This window comes from Nelumbo nucifera, chromosome 1 (genome assembly GCF_055504915.1).
Source record: "Nelumbo nucifera cultivar China Antique chromosome 1, China Antique-T2T, whole genome shotgun sequence".
Classification (NCBI taxonomy): Eukaryota; Viridiplantae; Streptophyta; class Magnoliopsida; order Proteales; family Nelumbonaceae; genus Nelumbo; species Nelumbo nucifera.
Window position 1 is genome coordinate 84,508,189 of NC_142649.1, and position 16,343 is coordinate 84,524,531.

The window sequence follows — 16,343 nt, forward strand, 5'->3', positions numbered from 1 at the left end:
CGACAGTTCTACCAGATGGTTCTCACATAATTTGGAGTGAGAACTAGAGTCTTTAGATCAAATAATGCTAGAGTACTTTGAGAAAGACTTGTCCACATACTTTTTGGGGCATGGTGTGATTCATCAGAGTAGTTGTGCATACACACCACAACAGAATGGGGTAGCAAAGAGAAAGAATAGACATATTGCGGAGGTGGCAAGGAACCTTATGATGTGTGCCTCAGTTCCTATTCGTTTTTTTTGGGGGGGATGCAGTTCTCACAGGCGTGTATTTGATTAATCGTGTTCCTTTATACACTTTGGGGTTTAAGGCACCTTTCGGCTTGCTTTTTCCAGATGGGGAGATATTTCATATACCTTTGAGAGTCTTTGGGTATGTGTCCTTTGTTCACATTCTTGGTCTTCATCGCAAGAAATTGGATCCTAAGGCCAAGAAATGTGTTTTCCTTGGGTAAGTATGCTCAAAACTAAAAAGGGTATTGTTGTTATGATCGAGTGTCGGGGAGCAGGTTTGTCACTACGGATGTTACCTTTTTTTAGTCTACTTTCTTTTTGTTAGGTGGTTCTCCTCAGGGGGAATGTTTTGGGGAGGAGAACTCACAACCTGTCCCTCTTCCAGTGTCATTTATTCCTTCATCTGATCCACCTATTCCACCATCAACAAGCTACAGTCTCACTACTTGATCCACTACAGCCAACCTCACAATTCTATCAACACCACCAGAAGAGGGTTGACTCCACACATGCTCAGATAGAAGAACCTACACCACTCTCCGTCAGTCCATCTGAGATCCTAGGTTTGGCTGATACAGTTTCAGGTATTTCCCTTGAGCTTGAGCCTGTTATTTCCACTGGTAGTGGATGTTTCTGTACCTAACACTGTTGTCGCAGCTGATTCCACTAATCTTGATCTTCCCATTGCACTCCACAAAGGGAAGAGAAAGTGTACAGCCCATTGCATTTCACACCATCTCTCCTACAATGCCTTATCACCCTCCTACCGTGCTTTCCTTTCTTCCTTGGATTCTATGTCTATATCCAAGAATGCAGTGAGGTTCTCTCCAAACCTGAGTGGAAACTAGCTATGCAAGAAGAAATTGAAGCTTTGGTTAAGAATCAGACATGGGAAATAGTTGATCTTCCTACATACAAAGAGACAGTCGGATGAAGATGGGTGTTCACTAGTGGTAGTTTTTTATTATTTACCATTTAGATTGGAAGTGGGGACCACGACACTCTTGTTGGGTCCTTTTTGAGCAATTATTTTAATTGTTTTATGTTGTTTTATGTGTTAGCCGCCCTATAAGGGCATATTGGTCTTTGTACTCTATCATTTTAGACTATAAATAATAGTGAAGAGGGCGGCCAGCATTATTGCTCTCTTTTCTCTCTCAAATCTCTTCTCTTCCTTTTCTCCTTTCTTCTCTTCTACAAGAAATATTCTTTTCTTTTACAGTTTTTTTTTTATTTCAGCACTTTTCTACTACTGCATTGTTGCAGAGTAGTGACAGAAGGAAGTTCCAAATCATGGATACCCCTTCTAAAGCTCAAGTCCCAATTGAACCCAATCCTAGAAGGAGAAGGGACCACAAATTTAGAAATTGTCTCCCCTTTTAAACTAGGCAATTGAAAACAAATAATGAAACGATCTTTCAACAGAGAGTCCCCCAGCCATGTATCCTCACATAACCTCACAACTTTTTTTTTTGAAAAAATGGTAAGGTAAATTTATTAGAACAGAAAATATATTACAAAGGGGTCCAAACTAAAATTACAACTCAAACAGACTTCTAGACCCCAGCTGGGCTCCAAGCACCCTGGTCTGGAGACCTTTAGCAGCTGTTGTCCAAGAAACTAACTTGCCAAAGGTACAAGAAATTAGATATTCTACACCCTTTAATCTGTGTTGGAAAATTCTTCTATTACTTTCCACCCATATGGTACATAATGAAGGGTGATTTGGCCCGACCTATTAACACCCTAACATGTGGAAGCAAGGTATAAAATATCATAACGTATCGGCCAATACGTACCGTTTCCATAAGAAACCGATACACAGAACATGTAAAATTCATGTGTTCGGTTTCTTTTCGTATGTATCGGCCGGTACGGGCCCGTATCAGGCCGTTTCGAATCTGTATTGGCCAATACAGGCCCGTATCGGGCCGTATCAGATCTGTATCGGCTGATACAATCCCGAAACAAGCCGATACAAACCGAATCGTTTCGGTTTCCCTTGTTCAATTAATCTATTTAATATCGAATCTCTCTCATTAATGTCTTTTATTACTTATCTATTTAAGTCTAACTTCTTCATTAATTAGTTAATTACTCCTATATTTAAGGCAAATTTAAATTTAAATTTGAATGTTAGTGCCTATTTACATATCTCTCATTAATTCTATTAATTAATGACTCTCTCTTTCTCTCTCTCTCATTAATTTCGTTTTGTTAGTGTAAAAGTTACAAATATTAGCAATAGAAAGACTCGAACCTTGGTCACCAAATTTTAATGCACATAATTTCGCCACTAAACCAGTCCAATTTGTTTGTTGTAATTACATGCATTTTTAGTTTTAAGTCAATTTTTTTTCTCTTCTTAGTGGTGCTTATTAATAAATGCTGAAATTAATTATTAAAATTTATATATTAATAAATATTAAGATAACTATATCGGTTATTTGAAAATTGATGTAATATAAAGTCATATTTTAGTTTTTTTTGTTTTTTCACATTTTAGTTATTCCATCATTTTTCAACGGCTACTAATTATGTATCAATATCACATTTTATATAAAAGTTAAATTATGGTTTTTTACATTTAAATAATTTTTTACAATCATATAAAACTTGTAATCATTGTTAATAATATATTTTTTATGATTTATTTGAATTTCTTAACATATTTATGCATATCTTGATTTTTTGTCTACATCCGTGCGTATCCAAAACGTATCCCAATACGTCTCTTAGAATTGTCTTTCCGATACACCTTGCGTTTCTGATACTTTAAACCTTGTGTGGAAGCGATCTGCCAACTGGATGACAACTCAGCATTCCCTACCACCTCAGCAAGCCAGGCCAGCTCGGGTACCTCGAGTACCTCGGCCAAGACCAAGGTCTGAGCAGCTCGCGATGGCCCGACCTGCTAAGGTGACACATAGACGACTTCTAGAAGCTAATCAGCTGTCTCCGACCTCTTCAGGATCACGCCGCACGCCCACAAGCCTTATCCTTATCCCGCCCGGATCGGACGGACTCGACAAGCCTTATCAGCTCACACGAAATCCACCTCCTGGAGCGGAACAGATTCCTAGTAGCACGGACCAGGGATCTCGGAGGTGTTTCGTAAGGCATACGGCAGCTCACCTATATAAGGGCATCAACCCCAACGACACAAGGTACGCGCGATTTATTGCTTACTAGCCTACTTGCATTCAAGCTTTCAGCTCACTTACTAGCTTACTAGCTTACTAACTTAAGCATCGGAGCACCCACACCGGGTAAGCCACCCCGGGTCCTCTGAGCATTCCTCTTCTTGTAGTTCGACCAGCCAACGAAGCGGACGACGTCCAAGCTGCCCTCCAGCTAGGAGCATCCAGATCGCACACCATCAGTACTAATCACTGCTGCAGGAACAGACATCCACACACTTTTTGCCAGCTTAGACAGGCCATGGAGCTCCCAGCACCAAAGCAGAACCAACACAGCCTTTGGCATAACCCATGATAAGCCCAGGGAGGAAAGAAAGTGCCCCCAAATTACTGCAGAAACAGGGCAATGAAGGAACAAATGGTTGTTATCCTCCTCTACTTGGCCACACAGCACACACAGAAAGTCTTGGATCTGAATCCCTCTTCTAACCAGGTTCTTTTTGGATAGACTTCTGTCCAAAATTACAGCCCAAACCAAGGCATTTACTTTAGAAGGGGGAATCGGTTTCCAGATTATTTCAGCAGGAACATCAGCTCTATCTCCAACTGTTAAATTTCTGGTAAAGGATTTAACTGAAAAAAGCCCATCTGCTGTCCAGTTCTAGATCCAAGTGTCTTCTTCCAACTGGTTCAACGACTGATTGGACAACAATTCATACAGCTCAGCCACTTGGTCAATTTCCCAATCTTGGAACTGTCTTCTGAAATAAGGGCTCCAGGAAATGTTGTTGTCCTTCACTTAATCAGCCACCATTGCATCCTGATTCTCTGCAAGGTGGTATAACTGAGGAAATAACTCAGCTAAAGGCCTACTGTTACACCTCCAAAATCTCAGTCTTTGACCAGTTCCCAGCTTTAGAGACAAGCCTCTATTTAGAAGTGGAAAGGTTTCCATAATCTTCTTCCATAAAGAACACTTAAAAGAGAAGTTTGAAACTGTAACCCAATCACCTCTGTCATTATCATACTTTGCTGCTAATGATTTCCTCCACCAGCTTTCTCTTTCTTTTCCAAATCTCCAGATCCATTGCCCAGAAGGGCCTCGTTAAAAACCTTCAGATTCCTAACCCCCAGACTTCCTTTTTCTTTAGGAGCACATACTTGGTCCCAATTGACCAAGTGGATCTTCTTTTCCTTTCCATAAAAAGTCCCTCTGTAACTTTTCAATTCTTTGGGCCACTTTGGTCGGAATTGGGAATAGAAAGAGATAGTACAACTACACCAGCACAAACATCATACCTTATGCCATTTAGGAGGGCAGAATGGAATTTGGACATTGCCTTTGAAGGAGAAGTTCTAGTGACCCTTGAAGAAAAAGCCAGCATCCTAACGATTAGCCATGAGCCCATGTATGCTAGCAATCACTTTATGCCACAAATTCTCCTCCATAAGCAGCCTCCACAGCCATTTCCCAAATAAAGCTACATTCTTCTCATCCAAATTCCCATTACCCAGTGCCCCTAATTCTTTCCTTCAACACACCACCTCCCATTTTACTAGATGATCCTTTTTCCTTTCCTCTGGTTCCCACATGAAGTCCTTCATAATTTTCTTCAACTTGTCTACTATTGCTTATGGGATTCAGAAAACCAAGAGGTAATAAACTGAAATGTTGGGCAAAGTCAATTTAACAAGAGTTAATCTCCCACTTAAAGAGAGGTAATTCTTGTCCCATACCACTAAACTACCTATCCACCAAAGAAAAAGAAAAGGAGTAAAAGTTACAGAATAGCCCAAAATAATTGGTCCCTATTTACCTCTTTTTAGCCAAACAGTCAACTAAACAATTGACAGATCTTGGCACCACTGAAATTTAACTCCCATATTCAAAGTCAACCACTTAATTTCCTTAAGTTCTTTTTTCTACGTCCAAATTGCCTTCTCCTCATTAGTTAATTAGCTTACAATAGTCTTTGAATCAGCCTCAGTGAGCAGACTAGAGAAGTTCAATTGCTTTACCAATCTGATAGCCTGAAGCACTGCTACCAATTTTGCTCTTATAGAATCTCCAATTCCTATTGGACCTGAGAATACTGCCTCAACTTCTCCACTTTCATCCCTAAACACACCACCCACTCCAGAAGGGCCTAGGTTCCCAAAACTACTGCCATCAAAGTTGAATTTAATAGTTCCCCTGTCCAGTAGTTCCCATCCATTTTTCACCACTACTTTCTTTGAGATATAAGAAGCCACCTCCCCCCACTTCCACACAATATTATTAAAGGAAAAAGTAGAGAAGATACTCAAAGACTTAACCCAATGAGCCACCCCAACTGTTATGGTTTCAACGATGGCTTCTTTAGTTTCTTTTTTTTCTTGATCCTTAAAAATCTCTCAATCCTTTCTTCCCATATCACCACTGCTCTTGAACATCTCCACATAATCCTTCCCCTCTTCCTTGACCATCTGAAGGTAAGAGGAAGCAAACAAACTAGCTACATCCAGAGGGGTAATCCATCTGCAACCAAAGACAGAAAAACCATTCCCAAATACTAGTGGCAAATGGACAAGAGAATTGTAGGAGGAAACAAGGCTCCTCACTCCTACAAAGGAAGCACACACATGGAGATAAGATCCAATTGGGCCTTTTTTTTCTGAAGAGTACGAGTATTAATTTTCATGTAGTACAATTCCCAGCAAAAAGTCCCAATCTTAGGTGGAATAGGTCGAAACCAAACCTCTTTGACTAGAAAAGGCTGCAAAGAAGCATCAATAGAGCAGGGGGATTGGAAAAAAGAGACATGAGAAAAAAAAAACTAAAAAGAGGGATGAGCAGTCCAAATATGACATCTGGCTTAGAGGGATCCCAAAAAAAAGTACCTCCAAGAATTTGCAATAAAGCTGAGGCTGAAGGGACTTCAGAATCTCTGAGATTCTCTTATGGTCCTACCACTTGTCAAATAAGTTTCTTTGTTTGTCAATAAAAAGTTACTAGATGGCCAAAGGTCAATTTTTCACTTGATTATGCATTTTCTATTGATAAATGAAAATTTTACAAGATCAATGAAAAATACATTTTTTTTGCTTAAGTCCTTGCATCTTGTTTCTCAGATTACCAATCAGATACCCTGTATCATATTCTGAGTTTCTGACTGCATTGCATACCCATGCTCCATCCAAAACTAGTTAACTGTCAATTAAAAAAACATTTATTCTGCTTTTACAAGTGCATCAAAAAAAAAAAAAAAAAACGAAAGAACCACTGCAATAAGTTAGCAGAATCTGATTTTAAAGGTGTCTTGTACATGGCAACATAAAGTCCATACAATCAAAGGTCATCAGAAGGTGGATTGCAAGTTGGTAAATAATCTTCCTCAAAGGTCATCATCTTAATCTCTCAATAAATTACCTAATCACCAAAACAAAATGTAAATGGGAATATTCAGAGAAAGCTAACTTAGTATATGATACCAATAGTGTATTAGTGGAGAAGGGCACATGATGAATATTGCAAAAGAGAGAAGCGCATGGACATATTAACCAATAACAAATCACCAAATATCTTTGTGAACCATGACATGAAATATGGAAGGAGGAAAACATTTTAAATGCTTAGGTGAAAAGAAAACCAACTTTGATCGGTTTAGCATCATGCCGCTCGTATACTTTGCCATCATAAGGCCGACCTGCTTGCTTCTGTTGCCCCATTATTGCTGTTCCAGAGAAAAAATTTGGGAGAGTTAGCAAGATCATTTACTTTATTTAATTTAGCATAGAAGATAACCCAAACAATGATAGAAGGATACTTGTACATGCTTAGTGTACTGGTGTCAACCTAAAATGACACTAGATACTGCATGGACACTTCTAAAAGTACACTTTATAGTAGCAGCACTCATGTAAAATGATATGTTTTAAATTGCAGTGCTGGTCATTAGGGCCTTTTTGGTCTTTTTCTATTTGCTTTCTATTTGTTATTTCTTTATTCTGTTAATTCAGGGGTAGTGGTATAATTTCAGATTAACATAATAAATAGAGAGTGGAGCGGCAGTTAGAGATCAGTTAGTTCGATCTCTTCTGACTTTCAGCCCTAGTTCTTTAACTTCTTCTCTCCTACTTCCGCTCAAAATATTTCTGGATTGTTTCTGGGATCTTTCCTATTTATTTAATTAGCTTGCCAGGTCTGATCACAATATATACTGTAAAATGAAATGTAGTTTTAAAAACTCGATATAGCGTTATATAAGCAACTACAGATACAGGTATCCATATAGCTGTATCCATGTCCAAGATTGTAGGAAATGGAATGTGTATCCCCATTTTCCCATATCCATGTATGTGACTGTCAATATCCACATCCACCATCCAGGCATCATACAACCCAAGTTCTAAGAAATAAGAAACTAATTTATTAATAACTTTTTAACTGCAACAAATCATAAGTTTGTATAAACACATAATCAAAAGAAAATTAAACAAAAAAATAAAAAAACTAATCTACGGGATTCAAAATTCTAAAACTGGATACCACTCTATTAAATGGCAGCTACACTTTTCATAATCTTTTTGACCAAGAGGCCAAAATGAAACTGGTGCTGGCAACAGAGCTTGCTTTTGGAAAGAAAGATACATGGTGTCATAACAGAGATCTAGTGAAGACCTTCCCTTCATTCTTTTTTCATAATAAAAGAAAATTTTAGTAACCAAAAGAAAAATTACAAAACAGCCTTGAGGTGATGAGATAGCACCTCACAAAATGTTCTTAGCCAATGACAGTAAAGCTCAGGTGAATGCTTCTCAGTCCGGTGCCCAACCTCCAGAAGGCATTTGAATGATTGGGAGATAGATCTGGTTAAACAGATTCAGAAACTCAACTCTAATAGCTTTCGACCATAGCATGAAGATGAAATGGGACAGACCTGGTACCTTCTCAGCTTGATCTTTCTTCAGAAAATTGAGCACCCACTGGAAATAAATTTTCCCCATAAACAAATATGATTGTTACATGTGCCATCAAAAGTGACCATGATGTGGACTGTGGTCCTGGGAAAGTGCCTCACCAGGGGTGGCCTAGAAAGATGGGGACTCAACCTGCCATTGATGAACTGTGTATTTTGCTTAGAGAAGAAGACAGCGGAGCACCTCTTCCTCTACTTCCCTTTTATGAGAGAACTTTATGCTTATTTCTGCAAGCTTCGAAATTGCAGATACTGCCACCCAAGACCAATGAGGGAGTACTTGTCTAGCTGGAAAATTAAAAGCCTTAACTGGAAGGGCAGAATGTTATACCAGTTTAAAGAGATACCTCACCATGCTTATTTTGGCATTGTGGTTCTGTTTACATGAAGGTTTATACTATGCTATCATGGGACATGGATTAGTCCTTTGTATAGCTCCGCACTGTACATAATAATTATACCTCTACATGGTGATATTGAGTTTTATTCAATGAATACAATACAATACTTCACCTTCCCTCTAAGAAACAAACTATTTTTAAAGATAAATAAAAAATCTATTGGAAAAAGAAGAGAAAAGAGGAGATTGCAAGAGAGGTGATAAGAAATCACCAAAAATAGAAGAAAACAACCCAAAGACAACCACCCTCCTCTAAGCTGCTGACAAACCTTGCATAACCCCATAACTCTGTACGACAGTCACAATGACCACACCCTAAATAGCGATAAAAACATTGTACTACAAGTAAAAAGGAGGAGCATCCTATTCCATCCAACTCCCTTCCTTCATATTCCAAAACCTGACATCTCCTGATCTCCCTGCCACAAGACCCCTTTACTTACAAATGAGCATCTTTACTTTTCTTGTTCAATTTCTTTGTTTTCTTAACCTTCTTTACAGGACCAGCCCCAAAAACAGGATCCAATCTTCAATTCCTAACAAACATATCTGGGGAAGGAGTCTAAAAGTACATTCAGTAACAATAACAAGGACATATCAGTGTTGCCAACATTCTTTAAGTGACTTAAAGAATCACAAATTAATTTAATTCATGATTTTTGGTGTACAATTTAGCCACAGTTCAGGAAATCCAACGAAGTCATAAATGTTTAAAATGTAAATGTACACATTTCTCATAGGAAACAGCATCTCAGTTCCCCTTTTTAGCAAAGAGGATAAAAAAAAAGCATATCTCTCAAGTGTTAGAACATGATTTAGAACTCTTTTTGGTAACACAAGAGAAAAGAGCTAAATGAAGCAGGGGGTTGATTCAGAACTTTTTTTGGTAATATAAAATATGATTCATAACTTTCAACCAATAAAAAAACTTCTAACTTAGGAATCTAAAATGATTTTTATTTTCTTTTAACAAAAAACTCAGACCAATTACCAATATTTGATGCATCAAGTGAATCAAATTTAATTATATAAAAAGTTAAATTCAAGAACTTAATAAGCCGGTGCTGCAAATTGGATGAATCAAATTTAATGAATAGGACCCAATGCCAACTTACAAATTGTTTACGAGATATGATGAACCAATCTCAAGTCAATTCATGCCATGAAAATTGCAATATAGGGATGAAGATAGAAACTTCTCTCTGCTTTGGGGAGCTCTGATATTATAAACTTGTAATTGTAAATAAGAATAAGGAGGAGGTAGCTGACGCAACCCTAAAATTGTAATTATATTGTACATATTTTAATCAATGAATATATTTAGGTAAAAGGATTCACACAAGACAAAAATAATAGCGAAAGCAACTTAAGGTTTCTCAGTTTAAAGTCAATTGCAATGAAGAAATATGAACTAAAAGCAGGTTGGAAGCCTTGAAAATTTCTCTGTTATAAAAAAACAGCACCAAAACTTAAGGACTATTTACTAACTGCTGAAATAGATGTTTGAAGAAGAATACTGAAAAGATTCCAACTTAAAAGGGCTTAAATCTAGGGGCATTGTTGGTACTTGTTATGGTCCCACGCGTAGGATCTCATCACGGGTCGGTCCACGGTGAGAAAGCCCTGCTTTCCCTTGCGCCTTCCCTTGCGTGCAGACCCTATTGCGGAAACTGAATGGGTGATTTGTCCAAGAGACCACTCGAACTCTCCTCACTCTATTCTTGACTAGAAAACTGAATGCTTTATTTCAATTCGTAGCTCCTTAAATAGGAGATTACAGAAGAAAATTCCTTGTTGGATTCGACTAGGCTAGGGTAATCCAACTCAAACTAAAACCCCTAATTTCCTACTCAACTAAAACTCATAACTTTTACTTAAGAAGATAAAATAAGATAAGGATAAGATAGGGATAAGGGATAAGATAAGCTGGCGGCGAGTTGGCTTGACGTGTCCAGATAAGGGTGGGCCCACCCCTATGAGCTGTCGTGTGGGCCCCGCTCTGCTGCTGCTGTCAGGTGCGTGCGCGCGGCTCATGGTGCCGCTGCCGCGCGGTGCGTGCACGCAGTGCTGCTGCTGCGCAGTGCATGCGCGCGGCTCATGGTGTCAGGCGTGTGCGCGGTGCGTGCTATCGTGCAGTGCATGCGGTGCGTGCTGCGCACCATGGTGCCGCTGTCGTGCGGTGCCGGGCGTGTGCACGGTGCGTGCTGCCGTGCGGTGCGCGCTGCTACCTGGCGGTGCGTGCTGCTGTGCGGTGCCTGCTGCTGTGCGGCCTGCTATGCGTGTTGTTGCCTATGACTGCGCCGCAGTGCGCTGCCGGATGGTGTGACCATAACATTACACCCCTCCCGGACTACAAGCTTGTCCTCAAGCTCGTATTCCGGATACATGGCTTGGGACTCTGCGAATGGATCAAACGGCTGCACACTTTTCTCAGTCCACCAGCAGTATGAACAATAGGGACTGCCCCGTATCTCAGTGCATAAAGCTGGATTATTTGATGCAGACCCCAACCACCTTCTTTAGTTTCCAGCTCCCAGGCGTAACCATGGCTTACAGTGACTACACGATCTGTTGCACTCAGTCCAGCCGCAAGGACATTGAAGTGTTCCCCACCTCCTGGGTCATATAGTTTGAAGTAGTTTTGTGGAAGATCCACATAACAAAAATCGCGTACTGGACCATGGCCCCGGTGTGCTTTGTTGTGGATCACAGGAACGCACCGGGTATACTTACAGAAGAGAACCTCAAGAGCAGCCTTATAGAAGCGAACCATGCGTTTTAAAATATCCCCTCGGCCTCCCCCATATGTATTTTTCTCAATATTGCGAAACATAGGGCTGTCTAGGAACACAAAATACATGCCATCAATATAAGATTGAGAGGAAGTTACCTCTATATCCTGCCCCTCTACCTTACATCTCTTGCGCACTCCTGTTTCTTGGATTTCTGCATAGTTACCATACTGTGGTGCCGCAACCATAACTCTATGTCCACGCCGAGCCAAGGCCTTCGGTAAGGCCCTAGCAACATCGCCAAGCCCACTTGTCTTCGTCAAAGGAGCGCATTCTACAGATTCTACTATACTGTTCGTGACATTGTCCCCGGCCAAAGGATGAGACTTTACAGTTTCATCCTCCGTGCGCTGATCCTTGGAAATAACTGCGGCTGTAGGGGCAGCGATCTGTTGTTCGCCGGATGCCTCTACCCAGTCCGGATGGCGTCTGTTGGTGTTGGCGATTCCCTCAGAACTCATTTCTTTGTTGGGGAGGAATGCTTCCAGCAGGCGTCGCATCTCCCGGACGTCTTCCCTGACTTCACGAACCTCCATGCTGGTTTCTGCTAGCCTATGTTCCAGTTCGTTGACCTTGACTGATAGCTGCTCCATATCGCCCGTGACGTTTGGCTCTGATACCAAATTGTTATGGTCCCGCGCGTAGGATCTCGTCACGGGTCGGTCCACGATGAGAAAGCCCTGCTTTTCCTTGCGCCTTTCCTTGCGTGCAGACCCTATTGCGGAAACTAAATGGGTGATTTGTCCAAGAGACCACCCGAACTCTCCTCACTCTTTTCTTGACTGGAAAACTGAATGCTTTATTTCAATTCGTAGCTCCTTAAATAGGAGATTACAGAAGAGAATTCCTTGTTGGAATCAGCTAGGCTAGGGTAATCCAACTCAAACTAAAACTCCTAATTTCCTACTCAACTAAAACTCATAACTCTTACTTAAGAAGATAAAATAAGATAAGGATAAGATAAGATAAGGGATAAGATAGGGATAAGGGATAAGATAAGTTGGCGGCGAGTTGGCTTGAAGTGTCCAGATAAGGGTGGGCCCACCCCTATGAGCTGTTGTGTGGGCCCCGCTCTGCTGCTGCTGCCGGGTGCGTGCGCGTGGCTCATGGTGCCGCTGCCGCGCGGTGCGTGCGCGCAGTGCATGCGCGCGGCTCATGGTGCCGCTGTCGTGCGGTGTCGGGCGTGTGCGCGGTGCGTGCTGCCAGGCGTGTGCGCGGTGCGTGCTGCCAGGCGTGTGCACGGTGCGTGCTGCCGTGCAATGCATGCGGTGCGCGCTGCTGCCTGGCGGTGCGTGCTGCGCGCCATGGTGTCGCTATCGTGCAGTGCCAGGCGTGTGCGCGGTGCGTGCGGTGCGCGCTACTGCCTGGCGGTGCGTGCTGCGTGCTATCGGCAGTGCATGCTGCTGTGCGGCGGTGCCTGCTGCTGTGCGTGCTGCTGCCTATGACTGCGCCACAGTGCGCTGCCGGATGGTGTGACCATAACAGTACTCTATAAGACTTTTGGGGGTAAAATAATCACCTCATTGCATGTGCTTCATCATTCAGCAATTAAGTAGGTAATGAATTTGCTGAAATGCTAAATGGCAATTCTTTAAATTGGAATTTCTTCAGCTCCTATTTCAGCAGTTATCAAATTTGGCTAGTGATTCATTTAGGTTTGAGATAATTGAGCTCTAGTTGATTGATGAAAAAAGGGCTCTACCTCTTTCCAACAATGAGTATTTTGTACAACAAAAAGAAACTCCTATAGAAGCTTGGTAACATTTAGTGAGTCCCCAGTTTTTGAATGATTTTTTAAAAGGTATTGTATTAAAGCAAAAGAGAAAAAAGTGTTATGCTTAAGCCATGTAAATCAAGGAACTGTACATGGAGCTATACAATAGGTACAAACTTTCTGTGTTGACAAAAAAAACAGGTTGTCCTTGTGCATGGCAGTCCTTGGAATTCTTCATGAACTGCGAGCCAGGATAACAATTTTCCTTTGATCATTCTCAACACCTCTTGCCATGTGTAGTACTTGTTTTCAAAAACCCATTTGTTCCCTTAAAGCTAAACGCACCAGAACAAAACTATAGGTATTAAACCCCTTTTTTGCATAATTATTTATACCACTTCAGCATTTTGTGAGACAAAACTATGGTTCAATTTTCAAAAGCTATCACAGACTTTTTCAAATTTTTTATAGTAAGAAATGCAAAATGCATTAGGAAATGATTTCCCTGTTTTTGCTCATGTGGCGTGGCCCAAAAAACCCAAGAAATGAATTCAACCCACTAACTAAGCATCCTTCAATTGCACAGAGAATTTAGTTACCATGCTTTACATGTATTGGCAGAGGCAATTGCTTGGTGTAGTAAAGGTAAAATCTGGAGCTGACAAGTCTGAGAAATTTGGGTCCTAATCTAAGAATGGCCACTTTGTGCAAAAAAAAGGCCAAAGGTTAGGTCCATAACTCCATATCCAGTCTATCCCTCCCAAAACCCCAGATTGCTGGGACCAACATTGGGTAATAGCCTAATGCTTTACAAGTAAAGACAGATGAAGGTCACATTACTTGTATTTGGTTAAGGATTAGTATCATGTGAACAAGGAGTTGAGACTGTTGTAACATTTTAAGTTTCTTTTGTTTTATATAGGATTTGCAGGAATTAACCAACCAGAACTAGAGGAGCCACTGCTAATCTAGGTGCTTTAATTTCTCGAATTTGAGGCAGCATTTTTAAGATAATTCTACCATGTCAGGCTTCCATTCTATTACTTGACAACTTCAGTTCAAGTTAGTGATCATTTTCTGAATCTCCAGAACTTTAAGAAGAAACATGATTGTTGGTTGAGTTTACGTATAAAAATGAAATGGCCATTACTTTGTTCTTCGGGTCATGGAGGCTATCATGGATCCATTGCCAATATAAAGAAAGTATGTTTCTTGCACCACCTTGATTCATTAATCACGGTTGAGGAATTTTTGGCTGGGAGTCTAGCAAATGACAGCATAAATAGAATAATAGACGATCATATGAGCATATTAATCCCTTTAGTGCTGGCAATGGAACATCATATGCTGTACACAAGGCGATACCAATGCCCTTACCAATTCACGTAAAAATTAATCGCTTGAAGCAAGTCCAAACAATAACATGAACCAAAACTTCAGAGAAGAGAAAACTAGTGATGATTGATGAAATGGTACCTAAAGGCGCACCGAATGCATCAGGTGGCAATGGATCAAACTCCATGCCAAGAATCGGTCCGTCTTCCCTCAACGGCTCCCCCAGCTGAGCTTCCACAAAAGCAATAGCACGTAGCTCCAATATGGACTGTTGTGGCTCATAGTACCTCTTCATCATTGGCATATCAGCTCCAATTATCGGCACAATGGATGGCGCTCGAGCAACCACCTTTCTCGGCTCACCCTGCCCAAACGGACTGGACCCCGAACCCGGCCCCGACCCAGGCTCATTACCCAGCTCACCACCAACCACCATGTCATCTCCACCCCCAGAAACCGGCGTATCCTTCCTCTGTCTCTTCACCGGCGCAACCTTCCTATCCTTCAACCTCCTATGACAAAACCACATCTGCAACTGCCGATCCGTCAGCCCCAGCTTCGCTGATAGCTCTGCTCGCAGAGACTCCGACGGATACGCCTCCACTGGTTCACATTCAAACCCAATAAATCAAAACCCTAACAAATCAAAACCCAAATAAAACGAAAAACGAAAAATTCCACACAAACCAGCGTAGGTCTTCTCTAGAAGCTCCAATTGAGAAGCAGTCTTCATTTTGCGCTTCGGCTTCTGCTCGCCTCCTTCTCCACTACCCCCTCCCTCAGGAGGCTTCTTCTTCTCCCCTTCTGAAGCAGCCTCCATTAACGAACAAAATCAGGAATGCCAGAGAACAAAAGAGATCAAGAAACCGCTGCAAACCCTAGAATGGAAGAACAGACTAGGGTTTCGTAAGACCAGAGAGAAGATAAACGAGAGAGCAATTTGGGAATCGGCTTTGACATAGAATTAATAATATTGATATTATTGGTTTTGACGAAAAGGGAATGCCGAATGCGAATTGTTCTGAGTCGTGATAGCGAAGAAAAAAGGTGGGAGGTGATGTGCGGTGAGATTTGAAGAATAAAAATAATAACAATTAGTAACATGGAGTAATAGTTGAGTTGTTTTGGAAGAGTAGTAGTGTAGTTGTGATAAACAGAAATACTTCTAATAATAACAATATTATTAAGAGATCGTAAGAAAAACGAGAAAACAAGAAAACATGAGATTGTAAGAACAATTAAAGATGTCGAGAACCAATGAACAGTCTCTCTCGCTTCCATCTTTTCTTTTTTTTTTTCTTTTTTTGTTTTCTTTTCTTTCTATCAAAAAAACGTAACGCGTTGTAATGTTGTTGTTGTAAAAAAAAAAAAAATTTGACGATGAGATTTAGAAAAAAATAACAAAAGATCCAAAAGTTTTATTATAAGTCTTCGGATCCTTGGAGTCATCTTTGTTCGTCTTTCTCTCTCCTGTTTTTGCTTGTTTGGTTTTGTTTAGATTTAGTTTCTCTCTCTCTCCAAATCCAAACCCCTCGTTTCCGCGGGTTTTAGTTTTTTTGGGATGGAAGATCGGACTGGCAATGAAGCTACTGTCTGCATGGTGAATTGGTGATGGGACCCTCCGCCCTCGTTTGGGATTTTGGGGCCCACAAAATTCCCCTTTATTTTGGTTTCGTGATAGAAAGAACCAAGAAGAATTGGATGGGTTCTGACTTCTGAAGGTTTGAAGCTTGAAGCCTCACTGCAGTGCTGGAGTAGCTGGACTGGACC

The 16,343-nt window shown here is 40.9% G+C and overlaps 1 protein-coding gene across 4 annotated transcripts in view; it reads right to left on the reverse strand.

Annotated features, from left to right (window-relative positions):
* LOC104599474 (homeobox-DDT domain protein RLT2) overlaps positions 1-16,045 on the reverse strand; it is a 55,674-nt gene extending 39,629 nt beyond the window's left edge. For 2 of the 4 annotated variants that reach the window (XM_010262028.3, XM_088886930.1), the window contains exons 1-3: positions 15,261-16,045; positions 14,715-15,176; positions 7,008-7,087 (exon numbers count right to left, since the gene is read on the reverse strand). In XM_010262028.3, coding sequence (XP_010260330.1) covers positions 7,008-7,087; positions 14,715-15,176; positions 15,261-15,393 — 675 coding nt within the window. In that variant the 5' untranslated portion in view covers positions 15,394-16,045. The remainder of the gene's footprint in view (positions 1-7,007; positions 7,088-14,714; positions 15,177-15,260) is intronic. The other 2 variants (XM_010262029.3, XM_088886931.1) reach the window with 1 other exon arrangement.
* Positions 16,046-16,343: the final 298 nt, after the last annotated feature.